A 14,072-nucleotide genomic window follows, 5' to 3' on the forward strand; every position below is an offset into this window, starting at 1 on the left:
TGTACAAACCCAGAATGCTCAGCTGGTCCCTGCCCGAGAGAGCGAACTGTCATCCCAGGGGGGACATTCCTGCTTTGCTGGGGGAGGAGGACGGGCTGGAGGACTGAGCAAGAGGCTGTCTGCGTCCCTGGGCGCTGCCTGTAGAAGTGCAAAGAGGAAAGAGAGGAGCGGGGCTAGATCGGTGCCTGGGCCTTGGCTCAGGCACTAAGGAGAAAGCCGCTGCGTGGCTGCGGCATGGCCTTCTGCGCAGGAGCGCGAGAACATGGTGCTCTCACTTCAGTCCTCTTTCCAGATGAACCCATCTCCCTCGGCCCTCGCTCCTTCCTTTTTATCTCCTGCTCAGCACGGACGGCAAGGCCCAGTGCTCAGCCTCTTCTGCACCCTCCTCTACGCTTGTGGGGGAGCGCAGCACCCTTATGCTCCCTGCTCTGCAACTGGAGTATGCATGGTCCCCGCCCGCCCCTGGGGAGACAGGCAGGCCCATAACCCTTGGCTGCACAGAAGTGAATGGAGCTGGCCCTCCTGTTTTACCTTGGTGGAAGCACTTCCAGGCCTGCCAGGCAGGTTTCCTGCTCAGCAGGGATCAATAAACGACGGCCAAGTCTCCAGGTGAATGGTTGGGTTTATTGTTGACATTACAACAACGACCGGCCTGGTGCCGACTGAGTCCCCTGTATCTTGTTCCCATCTCGTGCAGGTGGGCTGGCAGCTGTGATCTACACTGACGCGCTGCAGACGCTCATCATGATCATCGGCGCCGTCGTCTTAGCAGTAACAGGTAAGGCCAGGGAGCCGCATAGACACCCCTGCTCAAGGGAAACCCCTTTCCTCACGCAACTCGAGCAGGCTTCAAAATAAATTAAAATACCTGATCCGAGGGAGTCACATGCCCAGACGTTTAGGGTGAGCTTCGTTGCTCTGCAGACGGCTTATGCTCCCCTGTGGCCATATCCCATGTGTGCACGCCCTGTAATGCGCAGACTTCATGCTGAGTCTCTGCACAGGAGTGAATTCCCCACCTAGTGCCCTTCCTCCTTCACTGTTCTACGGGGCAGCTCTCGGGATCCATGTGATCGATATAGGATGCCAGGCTGGTTAGGTAACAGACTATCAAGTGGAACTTCAAGTTTTTCTCCAGGGAATTCCCAGCTGTTGACTCCCAGGGTGTTATTTGGGGCATCGCGGGAAGGGATCCGCCCACAGCAGAATGCCACTTCCTTTGATCTTCTCTGCAACATGCACAGCAAAAGCCCAGGCTTGAGGGAGTCGGCATCCCACGTGCATGGAGCCAGGGAGCTGGAACCGGTGTCGGGCACTCACTTCCCTTCCTCAGGGTCTTCCTCCGGCTTTGCTCTAACTTCATTCCCAGGCAGCTCTAACTTCATTCCCAGGCATTTCCAGGCGCTCATCACTGGAGCACCTGAGTGAATAGAGCCTCATAACACCCCTGGCAGGTAGGGAAGTCTTGTTCTCCTCCTTTCATGGACAGGGCACTTGGGCGCAGAAGGGTTAAGGCACAATTTTCACAGTTGGGTGTCTCTCACTAGAGGTGGTCTACACCGGGAACATACAATGACACGGCTATGGCTCTTAGGGGTGGGAAAAATCCACCCCCCGAGAGACGTAGCTCTGTCGCCCAGCCCCGGGCATAGACAGTGCTAGGTTGACAGAAGAATTCATGTGTTGAACTATCCGCTGCCTCTCGGGTAGATGGATTGTCTACGCTGCTGGGAACCCCCCTCCCAGGGCTGTAGTGAATGTCTGCACTGCAACACTGCCGTTGTGCTGCTATAGTCGTCCGAGTGTACACACCCTAACTCCAGAGTGAGTTACGTCTGCACTGAGGGAAGTGGGGGGACTCATGGTGAAAAGTCTCAGAGACTAAGTAACTGGCCTGATTTCCGAGGTGCTGGGTGCCAGCAGCTCCCAACGAAATCAGGTGAAGCACCCAAGCCTGACCAGCTTTGACCTACGTGACTTGTCCTAGATCGCTCGGGAGTCAGGGGCAGAGTCGAGGGTAGAGCGCAGACACCCCTGCTTCCCTAGCCAACGTCTCCGCAATCCTTGCTGCACCTGTTCTGTGCAGCCCCCCCCTCCCCGCCACCCTCCTCGTACAGTTCAGCACCTGTTCTCTGGGGCTGGGAGGGGGCACTGTTTCTGACGCCGTGTATTGACAGAAATCAAACCAAAGGCAAACAGCAGCCAAGGCTTCGACTGCACAAAAAGGAGCAGGACAGTTCACCCCTAGTAGTCACCAGACCAGACCCACCGTCCTGACCCTACCGGAGGTGCAGATCAGAAAGGCGGCCGCAGTTTGTGCTGGGGACAGAGAAGAGAGAACTAAAGGCCCTGGCATTCTGGGTATTGTCCCGTGTTTGGTGCAGGCAGCTGAACAGGAAGGCCTCTATGGCTATTGGTTTTTAATCTGGAGGGCAAGTGTGGGAATGGCATGCACACAGGTGTCTGCTCATGTGGGGCTGGCATTCCCAAATGCCTCTTTGTCCCCCTCTACTGTAGGGTGACCAGATGTCCCGATTTTATAGGGACAGTCCCGATTTCTGGGTCTTTTTCTTATATAGGCTCCTATTACCTCCCCACCCTATCCCAATTTCTCACACTCGCTGCCTGGTCAACCTATTCTAGTGGCTAGATCACACATACAGGGTTGAATCCGCTACTACCAGCCAGCTGCAAAATAGCTGTTCCTTGAGCTCAAGCAGTAGAGGCCTGTGCTTTGAAATCAGAGGTCACAGGTTCAGTCCCTGCCAACTACTCATTTTGGGCTGTCGTTGTAGAAATACTCAACAGCACAATACTTTGAGGAACAGCCTCAAGTCACCAAATCCTGCTAGGAAATACCTGCACCACGTGATTGCATAGAGAGCGGGTTCGTACAGGGTTCACGTATTAAACAGCTACCCCCACCAGGCTGTTCTACAAACATTGAGCCATGACCACAGAGTTGGGAGTAGAACTGGGCAAAATTTTTCATCTGAAATTTTTAACAGTTGAAATGTGCAGATCCAAGTCAACTGAAACATTTTGTGAACTGGGGTAGATTTCCGCAAATATTTCCGGTCAAGAAAAATCAAACAAAAACCAACTTCCCTAAAAACAGTTCCAAAATCTTGACATGACGTTTTCAGAAAGGTTTCAGTTTGGGGGGTTGAAATGACTTGAGGTTTTGGAATTTCCTTCCCCCCAAATTTTGTTTAATTTTCCCCCAAATTTTATTTTAAAAATGCAAAAATGTAAAAAAAAAAAAAAAAAAAAGTTTGAAATTGAATCAAAATGTGTCAATTAACAAACAGTTTTTGAAAAACGTTTTAGAACTGCCATCAGCCCAACCCCACTGTTGGGAGCCCAGCTCTAGATGGGGTAAAAATCAAGCAGCCTGGCGCAGGGCTCTGGACTGGGATCCCCCTATCCAGCATTAGCCCTGGGCTGGCTCTCGCAAATGTGGCATTGGTGCAAACAGTCCTTGTCCCGACCTCTGGGGAGGAACGTACCATCGCGCGCACACACCCTCTTGTTGTGGCTCATGGCTTGGTTACCATGGCAAGTCATTGAAATCACAGCCTAAATCCCTGATTCCTTTTGGCATGCACCACAAAGACGTTAATCCTGGTGTGTGAACACATTGGGCATTAATGAGGCAGCTGTGGAGCAAATTCTCAGCGGGCCTCCCAAACTGCAACATCCCTCTGTTGGTCCACACCTCCTGTGTGTGCAAATGCCAGCGGTGCTGCGTGCAAACTGCTGCCTTTGGAAATACTGCAGGGCCCGGAGTGCATCTACCTGCTTTCCAGTATGACTCAGCATTTGCTAACCGCCTGCCCTTATTAGAGAGCATGTATTGCTGCTTCCCACCCACCCCGCTCTTTGGCTCGCCCACACCGGGATTAACCAGGTGTGGGCGTGTAGCCGCTTCCCCTGTCACAAGGGCAGGGTGAGCTTACAAACACTGATCCTCTCCCCAGTGCGACGGGCCTGTTCTCAAAGCGGCGTGTGTGTGCGTGTGAGAGGGTTCGAGTCCTCAGACGATGCTCTGAAAACATCCCCCTCCCCCCTCTGACTTTGGCCTGGGATTGATGGTCCCAGGACTAAACCGCAGACTCCCAGACTTCTGAGAAGAAGAGACCATCGGGATCATCTAGTCTGACCCTCCTGCCCACTGCAGGCCAGAGACTCTCGTCCACCTGCTCCTGTGGTGGGCCCGTAACCATTGCCTGAGTTACTCAGGTCCTCAGCTCACATGGCCATGGAACTGCACTGGAATGGAAAGACACTGAGGGGGGAGTAATGTGCATTTTTGGGGTGGCATCTTAAAAAGGGAACCGGGATGGACTCACGCCGCAAACTTAAGAGTGGGACTCAGATCTCAAACGTCTACTGCTGGGAGCTGTGTGCCTTGGCCGGTTACAAAGCTGGGGACCGCTGACAAAACAGAGCACTGCACTTCGATCAGCCCAGGGTTCTGGGGTGTTTGGATCGGAGTTTGGTCAGGCTCATTTCTGGAGGGGGAAGCCCCATCTCAGTGTCCCCACAGTGCAGGGGGCCAGGGGGCATGAAGAGGAGAAGGTGGACGGGTGGATGTTTTTCTACAAGAGCTGCTCACACTCAAACAGGCAGGAACCCAGGGCAGTTATGGGCTGTGTCCTGCGGGAGGTCAGACCAGGGGATCGCAATGGGCCCGTCTGCCCATTGCGATAAATAAAGAATAAAGGAATAAAGTCTGGGCTCGGGGCCATTGTTACCTGAGTGTAGGGTGACCAGACAGCAAATGTGAAAAATTGGGACAGGGGTGAAGGGTTATAGGAGCCTATATAAGAAAAAGACCCAGAAATCGGGACTGTCCCTATAAAATCGGGACATCTGGTCACCCCACCTGAGTGTGAATTCTCAGTAATGAATTCCCAGCCAAGGATGCCTGTGTTTGGGAGCATCCGGCTTAAGAATCTGCAGATTTGGACACAAATCCGCAGCAGGCTGGAGCATGAAAGGCTCCATGGGGCAGACCCAGCAGATGGCCCAGGCCTTTCACCTGGCCCCCAGTTCTGGCCTGGGCCCAGAGGAGCACTACCAGGGCATTCGGTTTCCATGGGCTGCACTGGTAATTCTCTTGGCTGCCAGCCACTGTGACTTATGGGCACTAGCTAGTCATGAGGGTGGCAGCCCTGGCACAGACTCCGTCAAAGGGCACAGAAAGGCGGTGTGGGGGGTGGAGGGGAGGGTCCATACCAATCCAGCAACCCCATGAATCTAACCTGCTGCTAATGCCAAGGTGCTGAGAGTTGGATTCAGCCCCAAACACCACAAGTTGTGCTAGAAGCAGCCCCCGATATCCGGGCCTGGGGTTCGCCCAGCCCTTCATAGTGGGGCTGCTTCCTCAACCTGCCCCCAGATGGCTACCTCGCCTCTGCCCCGTCTGCCGTGGCGCAGGAGTCTGTGCCCGGCGCCCAGTGGGGGCATGGCATGGGCTTGGGCAAGAGGAGACTCTGGGAGCTCCTCCTGGGTGTGAGTAACCGTCGCTGTGCCACCTAGCATGCTGTGGGTGGGATGCAAACACCTGGAGTGCCTGCTCTCATGAGAAGTGACCACAGACAGGGGGTGTTCGTGCTCTTGCATGAACTGGCTAGGAAGGAGGCACTCAGGAAAGGGAGCGGCATCTTCCCACCTCCTTTTGCAAGCCAAGTAGGTTGCCTTCCTATGCATCCGCGGCCAAATTCTCCTCCCAGCTAGCCAGGGTAATCCCCTGGCTTCAGTGGGGCAACTGCAAGGTGAATTTAGCTCCGTCTCCCAGCAGCTGTGAAGAAGCAAGCCTGGATTCCCGCGTGGCAGCACTACCCATGGCTGTCGGGCAGCTGGGTGCTCCACAAGATCCTTGTGCTGCAATGCTTAAGCTGGCGGGGCAGGGAGTGGAGCGATGGCGCTGATAGCAGGGTCTGTAATCTGGGGTTCATTTGCCAGTGGCTGCCCAGGCTTGGGATGGTTTGGGGAGAGCAGGGGGCTAGGCCTTTAGCACAGGTGTCACTTTCACCCCAGGGAATTAACTGCTCCAGAGAGAAGGTGCCATTTCACAGGGTACATCTGGGCTGCAGCCGGAGCTGTGAATGTGAATGTAGCACGTCCAGCCATGCCTGCGCTAGCCAGCTCCTGTCCCAAGAGCAGAATGGTCTAGTCACTCGAGTACCTAGCCAGGATACCTGGCAGGGTGGACACACGCTGACTAGGTCGAAGCGACCTCAGATATGTCTCCACGTGCTGCAGTCACCTCTGCTCGCAGTGTAGATGGACCCTAAGAAAACCCAGCGAAGTGAGTCTAGGTACCCAGAGACTATGGGGCTATCAGGTCACTACCTAGATCGCTAAAAAATGGCCTGACCCCTGAGCCAAAGGGTGCACTTAGCACCGTCACGGATCAAGTCAGTCGCTACCCCCTCTGCTCGCATTTATCACTTCAACAAGAACGTTCGGCTGCCCAGGGACCTTTGTGCTTTAATAAAAGTGACTCGTTGGAAGTACAAACTCAGTGGAGAGAGCGTCCCGTTGGGGAGCCTGGATCCACGACCTGGGATGCTTCCCCTGGGGGGGAGCAGGACTCTGCCGGGCCCAATTGTGCAAAACCTCAGCTGTGTACTCTTAAATAAGAATAAAATTCTGTTGTAACGTGCGGTGGTTCTTTCCCCGGCCCTGCTTCTCAGGGCAAGCGGGAAGGGGGGATAGATTCTGCCCAGGAAGGTCGCTGTGGCTTTTGCCAGCTGATCTGCTTGTATTTCAGTGCTCTAATCAGCTTCCCTTCCCTGTTCCCTTCCAGCGTTTAGCAAGATCGGAGGATACCAGAACCTGGCAGAGGCTTATTTAAAGGCTGTTCCGGCCAAGATTATCCCCAACACAACATGTCACCTGCCCAGAGTGGACGCCATGCACCTCTTCCGAGATCCCATCTCCGGAGACCTCCCCTGGACTGGCATGACTCTCGGGCTGTCTGTCTTGGCCACTTGGTACTGGTGCACCGACCAGGTAAATGTAAACATATTCCCCCTCCCTCGCGGAATTGCATCTCCCCGCTCTATGGCCTCTGAATACTTGCAGTCCAGCTGCTTCGGTACCTACTGGTCCTTGCGGCTGGCGGCCCCCGGGAGCCTCCGTTTGGAGTCGGTGGAAACCTGCTGGCCTCCGCCCACCCTGGCCTTGAGGTGCTTGGACTGTGAGAGTTTGGTGAGTGGGATGCCGAGAGGCGTCCTCACTTCGTCCGCTGTCCTCTGGCTTTCTGGGAGGGAGGACAAGGGCTTGCCGGTTGCTCTGCTGATGCCTTGCGAGAGGTGGCGGGGCTGCACGTTCCTGGCAGAACTGAAACCTTTGCTTTGCCAGTATGGTGGGGGGCTGGTGGCTGTGGTGGGTTTCTTAGCACTGGTTCCGTCCGCCTTGTATTTACTGGGCCCTGGGTTTTTCTCGTGTCTCGGGGCATGGACACCCCCTTTGCCTTGTCCTGGGCATGCTGGGTTCCTGGATACGTAGTGGTGGAAAGGCTGACCCTGTTTGATAAAGACAAGAGAAGAGAATAAAGATTACTGGCAAGAATGGGTTCGACACACGCCTGAAACGCTATGTGTGGGCTTGGCTCTGCCACTGACTTACTGTGCAGCCTTGGGCGAGTCCCTCACCGTTCCCTAGCTATAATTCTCCTTGGGTCTGGGGTCACTGGAAACCCCCAAGAGAAAGAATTAAGCCTTAACCCAGCGTTTTCCAGTGCGGATCCTATGATAGCTTGCCCTCTGTTTCACCCAGAAATTCACGGCATCACTTAGGCCTTCAGAGATACTTCAGTGCTCTGCCACTGGATAGTAGCCTAAACACCCATTGTCACCTCGGTGTGGCTGCTTCATTCTTAAGGCAAGATCCATGCAGCTGCAGGTCCTGGCTCTGGGCATGGAGGAGACCATGGACTGACACAACTTGGAGCTGTGAATTTCAGTGGTGGGGAAGATGCCATCTGAGAAGGGTGGAGCAGGAGGTGACATTAGTGGGGCAGGAAGCCAGCAGCACCGTAGCATTGGGGACCTTGATTAGGTGTGTGGAGGGGCCTTTACATTGGGTCCAGGCCCCAATAGTCTTAATCCACCACTTGCATAAACTGGATATTTGTCTCCCTCTGTTTCCATTTTATTAGCTGGTTAAATACCCTGAATGGCTTCTTTTCACTCCAGTCCTTTGCCATGGGCTCCCATGCCAGCCTGTAAAATGGATGTAAAACCACACCCAAATCAGAGGCCTCCACTCATGCGGGAGGCCGCATTCCACATCCACTTCACCCTGGTGTAAATGACAGGGCACAATACGCCAGCACATCCTGGGTGTGTCTTTGTCCTGGCTCCGCTCTGAGGCCAATATGGCTCCATGCCTGAGCCAGAGAGGCCTCTTGGTGCTGGATCCATGCAGAACAAACCCAGAGGACCCAGCTGGATGGTGTCGTGCAAAAGCCCATTGAACGTGTTGAGATAAGAGCAAATATTTAGATAACAGAGACAATTGCCAGGAAACCAGGCAATGCACCATGTGTGTTTCCACCACGCCTCGTCAGCAAACAGGATCCCTGGCACAAGGCTCTGAGCCACAGCAGCACTGCTGAGAAACACGCTGGCTCCTTGCAGGTGACCCACTAGGCTGTAGTTCTGGCCCTGCCACTCTGGTTGATGCACCTGAGTGCCTCCCACTCTGAAATGGCATGGGCCTCCAACACCCCGTTTTCTAGAAGGGAAACTGAGGCACGATGAGATGACGTGACTTGCCCTCCCGCTCTCTTAGATCTGTGGGCCTGAGGCTCCCTTTACCCATGCGAGTCTCCCTCCAGAGCGATTTCAGCGGCGGTGCCCCTGGAGTGAGTGAGCGGTAGCTCAGTGCCGTGGTGCCTGTGAGACGCCTGCTCATTGCAGCTCTAGGTGACGGATAAAGGCACAATGGCAGGGAAAGCCTCGCCCTTCTGACTTGAGACAAGGCTTCTGGCCCGTCAGAGCGATGCTGCTGCCTGGGGAGGTCACCTATGCAGGCCTTTCCCGGGCCCCAAGACCACAACAACAATGGGGGGTCATGAGCACTCGGCACCTCTGAACACACGGCCCAGTAATATGGAGCCAAAGCCAGAGCGGTGCTGAGCCCCTGATAATGAAGCCATGGGGGCTGGCAGGGGCTGTTTAGCCAAGCTGGGTTTTTGCAGCTCTTCCACTGACTTGGCTGTTTTAAGAGAGGCTCCGAATCCAGCCCTGCCGTCAATGGGGGGAGCTTGGTTCCAGCAGAGACCTGTGAACCAGCCACTCTTGCTCTATGTTCTTGGCTTTGCTACTGAGTTGCTCAGGGAAGGCACTTAACTCCGCTGCCTCGGTTTCCCCATCTGTGAAATGGGAGCACTAATGCAACGGCTCTGTGAGTGAGGCTGTGTGGGCGGGTGTCTGGTGCTTTGAAGATGACAGCGTCACGCCTCGCACGCTGCGGGAATGCTCCCTTGTGTCCCTTCCTCCACTCACTGCTACGGCACCGCTCTGCTCTTGGGATCAGCGGGGATGGTGAGGGAGCAGTGGGATGCTCTGCCTAGTGCTCTCAGCCCGCTTGTAAGGACAGCATGGAGAGGCACAGCACGCAAAGCATGATGGACCTGCATGGTCATGTGACACCGTAAGCACTAGTGGGTTTGTTTGTGTAGGGTCGCATGGAAGTGCTGCTGTTTACATAGATCTATATTTTTGAGGGGAATCTGGAATTTAATTGTGGGGGGAAAATTGCTCCTTCGTTATAGGATAGAGAGGGTTGGTGTGAACGGGAATCTGTCACACTGAACTGAGGACTTAACAATGCTTCTGTCTCTGAATATACATGGGCCCAGTTTCCTGCAACGTCTCCCCTCGCTCGAAGGCTTTGTCTACGCTGCACTGTCGTCGGGAAAACTTTTGTCGTTCAGGAGTGTGAAGCCTGCCTCCCACCGCCCCCTGAACAACAAAAGTGTTATCAATGAAAAGCGCCGTTCTGAAGAGCCTTTTGTCCCGCTGACAAAGCTACCGCCTCCTGCTGGGGGAGGATTTATTTTGTCGGCGGGAGAGCTCTCTGAGGGTCGCATTAGCCGCTAGCCAGGAACCCAGCAATCCCACCTGATTGATCTCAAACACGGCTGAGTGCAGCTGTGTTCCTGCTCTGTTGCTCCAGGCTGCCACCCGCAGAGATGTTGTATCCCAGCATGCAGTGCTCTCGCGCCGGCCCGGTGGAGGGCGAGGGGGAACCTTGCATGCAAGGAGCTGGGGTCTCCAGCGGGGGAAGTCCATGGGTGGCACTGGGCCATTCTGATGTTCTGGAATAATACCAACAGATCCTGTTTGGAGCAGCCCTGCAGGATGCAAGGACCAGATGGGCCTGGGCTGCAAAATTTGGTTTGAGTTCTGAACGTCCCCAGCGTTTGGGGGAGTTTGGACATGACATGGTGGTTAGGGCCCAATTTCTCAAGCACTAAGCTGCAGCTGGTCGTGTCTCCCTCTCTCTTGCAGGTCATTGTGCAGAGGTCTCTCTCGGCTAAGAACCTGAGTCATGCCAAGGCCGGCTCCATCCTGGCGAGCTATTTGAAAATGCTGCCGCTGGGGGTTATCATCATGCCCGGGATGATCAGCCGGGTTCTCTATCCAGGTGAGGTACAGACACAGCAAAGAGGAAGTGTCGGCAGGGTTTTATAATTTGCCTGTCACTGAGCAAAAGCCATTGCAGTTCAGGAGGGCAGCTTTAGCCACTTTGCATAGAGGATTGGGACAGCACGCTGAGTCCCTCTGCATGGACACTAACCAGCCCGCAGGGGCTCTTTAAAGGGCATGAGATTTGCCTGAGTATCCTTGGTCAAAAGTTCCCCTTTTTCCCTCCTAGTGTGTGTTGGGCATCGGTGGACTGCAGTTCCCCCACCACAGAGGTGGCTGCATTTCAGTGGTGGTGTGTGCATACAGCCAGTGAAATGCTTTGGAAGGAGCGTTATGTTGTTGTGTTGGAGATGGGCTGTTTTGATCCCAATTGGGACTAGAGGTGTGAGGGTGGGGGGGATCAGGGCTGAATTTTGGGGTTAGAGCTGAAATTCGGTGGCAACAGCTCTTCTTATGAGGCTTTGCCCCAAGCTTGGCAAGATCATCTGATGTTGTGAGATCTCAGCAGCATCCAAACGGGAAACAGACTTTCCATTTGGGGTTCAATTTGGAACCAAAACTCTGCAGAGTGTGTCTGAGTTTTGGGACGCAGATCCTTGATGCCCCACTGATGTTCACAGTGGTTCAGAGCGGGGCAGCATGCTCAGGGGAGGAGGCAGAGCAGAGGTGAGCTGGGGTGGGGACTGGTTCCCCTGCGTGCTGCCTCCCCCCTTACTTGCTGCAGGCGGCCATCCCTGTGCCCCCCTGCCCCAGCTCCCTCCGCCTAAATGCCAACGACTGGGGCAGCCGAAGATCCGGCCGCTGCGATCGCCGCCGAAGGACCCATAATGCCGCCCCCCAAATGCTAGTGCCCTAGGTCGCCTAATGGGTTGCACCAGCCCTGTGTGTTCCTGTCATCCAATAAACCTTCTGTTTTACTGGCTGGCTGAGAGTCATGGTAAATCGCAGGAAGACGGGGGTGCAGGATCCTGACTCCCCCACGCTCTGTGACAGCTTGATAACAGCTTGTTGTTTATGAATGAGCTGGTTTAGGTTTCTGGCTGTTCCTAATATGAGCACTTGACTCATTGGTCTCTTTGCCCTTCAGAAGTCTTGAGGAAGCTATTGCAAGAACACTAATCCCAATACAAAGCTCCCTGGCCAGTGGCTGGGAAGCTGGGCCACAGCAGACTGCTTTATCGCAGTGCTTGAAAGCTTTGGCACCGCCGGCTTTACACAGTGCTGTGATTTTCAGATGAATGGGTGAAATCGCATTGGCTGTTAGCTTAGCATCATCTCCGCAGGGACATGAGGGCGAGCATGCGTTGGGTCTGGGCTGGTAAATTTTGTTACCTATAGACAGATTAGAGCAGGAGTTCTCAAACTGGGGGTCGGGATTCCTCGGGGGTCGCGAGATTTTTACATGGGGGGTCTTGAGCTGTCAGCCTCAACCCTAAATCCTGCTTTGCCTCCACCACTTATAATGGTGTTAAATATATAAAAGTGTTTTTAATTTGTAAGAGGGGTCACACTCAGAGGCTTATTATGTGAAAGGGGTCACCAGTACAAAAGTTTGAGACCCACTGGATTAGAGCTCCATTGAGGGCTGGATCCTGAGACCCTGTACACCTGGGTAGCTCCGCTGATTTCAGCGGAGCTGCTCCAGTTTCGGCCAGTGGAGGATCAGGCCCTGAATGACGGAACACACTGAAAGGCGGAATGTGAAAGCTGGCCCTGGACTAATTTCTGTGCCTCTAGAAAAGGAAATGCAGTAAGTGCTGAGCAGCGAAGCAGCAACCTCAGCATTTGAGACAAAAAGTGGGGCGTGTCCGCCTCGCAGGAACAGCTGTCCCACAACGAAAACCAAGCCCAAATGATCAGCATGTTCCTTGCTGTGGCTAGGCAGAGTGAGTAGGCCTGAAAAGTGCTGACTGCGGACTGTTGCAATGTTCTCCACCATCCCTATTTCACTGCACTGTTGCCGGGTGCCTCTGAGTCATGCCACACCGGGTGCTGTTCTCTGATGCTAATCGGTGTTTTATCAGGAGCTAAACAGCAAGCCTGGGTGGGACCTGCCTGCATGGGCCACCCTGGCCCCACCTGTGCATCATGCCACGGCACACGTGTTTGTTGCTGAAAGGGCCTTTTGCTGGAGCCTGAAATACGGCTTGGGGAAAAGAGCTTCACGAAGGGGCGTGGGGGGGATGGATGTTCTGCTCTGCTCCCAGACGGCCCTTCGCCGCTCTCTCGGGCTCCATCCGCAGAGCAGCTGGAGACGTAACGTCCAGGTTGGGTAGACAGATGCGTGCTAGCTTTGATTGAGATCTCACGCGATAAATAGCGCCGCTGCTGCGGGGGTGGCAGGACGGTCTAGCCACCCCAGGAGTAGCAGCATCAGGGCCAGCCTTACAGGTGGGCCATGTGGGCAACCACCCGGGTGCCGTGGTCTAGAGGCAAGGAGTGGGGAAGGCCTGGGGTGCGAGGTTGCAGAAAGGAGCCCAGGGCAAAGGTGGGGAGGCAGAGGCCAGGGAGGAATGGTTGCGGGGGGAGCCCGGAGAGGCAGCAGGGGTCGGGGCGATAGGGGGATGGATGGGGAGGCAGTGGGGGGCTGGGGGAGTAGGGAGCCCAGGGAGGCAGTGGGGGTCAGGGGCGATGGTGAGGGGAGCCTGGGGAGACAGCGGGGCCCAGGGGCGATGGGGAGGAGCCCAGGGAAGCAGCGGGGGGCTGGGAGGGATGGGGGGGCAGAGGAGGCAGCAGAGGGCCAGGGGAGGCAACGGGGGTCAGGGGGGATGGGAGGTTGAGGGGGGGCCGGGGGAGGCAGCGGGGGCATGAGTAGGGGGCTAGAGGAGGCAGCAGAGACCCAGGGGAGGCAGCAGGGGGCATGAGTGGGGGGCCAGAGGAGGCTGCAGAGACCCAGGGGAGGCAGCAGGGGGCATGAGTGGGGGGCTAGAGGAGGCCAGGGGAGGCAGCGGGGGGCAGGGGTGATGGGAGGTTGAGGGGGAGCTGGGGGAGGCAGCAGGGGGCATGAGTAGGGGGACAGAGGAGGCCGCAGAGGCAGTGGGGGGCATGAGTGGGAGGCCACAGAGACCCAGGGGAGGCAGTGGGGGGCATGAGTAGAGGGCAGGGGTGATGGGACATTAAGGGGGTGCTGGGGGAGGCCAAAATATAACCATGCCCAGGGTGCCATTTTCCCTAAGGCTGGCCCTGAGCAACATAGAATCGGAAGGGACCTCCAGTCCAACCCCCTGCTCAAAGCAGGACCAATCCCTAGACAGATTTTTGGCCCCATCCCTAAATGGCCCCCTGAAGGATTGAACTCACAACTCTGGGTTTAGCAGGCCAATGCTCAAACCACTGAGCTATCCCTACCCCCATGCAGGGCACAGCCAGGCTCCAGGGCAGGAGAAAGGGCAAAGAACAGAC

General features: G+C 55.4%; 2 protein-coding genes across 2 annotated transcripts in view; one reads left to right on the forward strand and one right to left on the reverse strand.

The window, feature by feature from the left end:
• The window catches only part of SLC5A10 (solute carrier family 5 member 10), an 88,376-nt gene that overhangs the window by 25,944 nt on the left and 48,360 nt on the right, over positions 1-14,072 (forward strand). The window contains 3 exon segments of the mRNA XM_030578716.1: positions 698-778; positions 6,818-7,023; positions 10,533-10,668. Of these exon segments, the coding sequence (XP_030434576.1) occupies positions 698-778; positions 6,818-7,023; positions 10,533-10,668 (423 nt within the window).
• The window catches only part of FAM83G (family with sequence similarity 83 member G), a 29,426-nt gene continuing 22,385 nt past the window's right edge, over positions 7,032-14,072 (reverse strand). Inside the window, exon 5 of the mRNA XM_030578715.1 lies at positions 7,032-7,538. Coding sequence (XP_030434575.1) covers positions 7,113-7,538 — 426 coding nt within the window. The 3' untranslated portion in view covers positions 7,032-7,112. The remainder of the gene's footprint in view (positions 7,539-14,072) is intronic.

Source organism: Gopherus evgoodei, chromosome 10, assembly GCF_007399415.2.
Source record: "Gopherus evgoodei ecotype Sinaloan lineage chromosome 10, rGopEvg1_v1.p, whole genome shotgun sequence".
NCBI lineage: Eukaryota > Metazoa > Chordata > Testudines > Testudinidae > Gopherus > Gopherus evgoodei.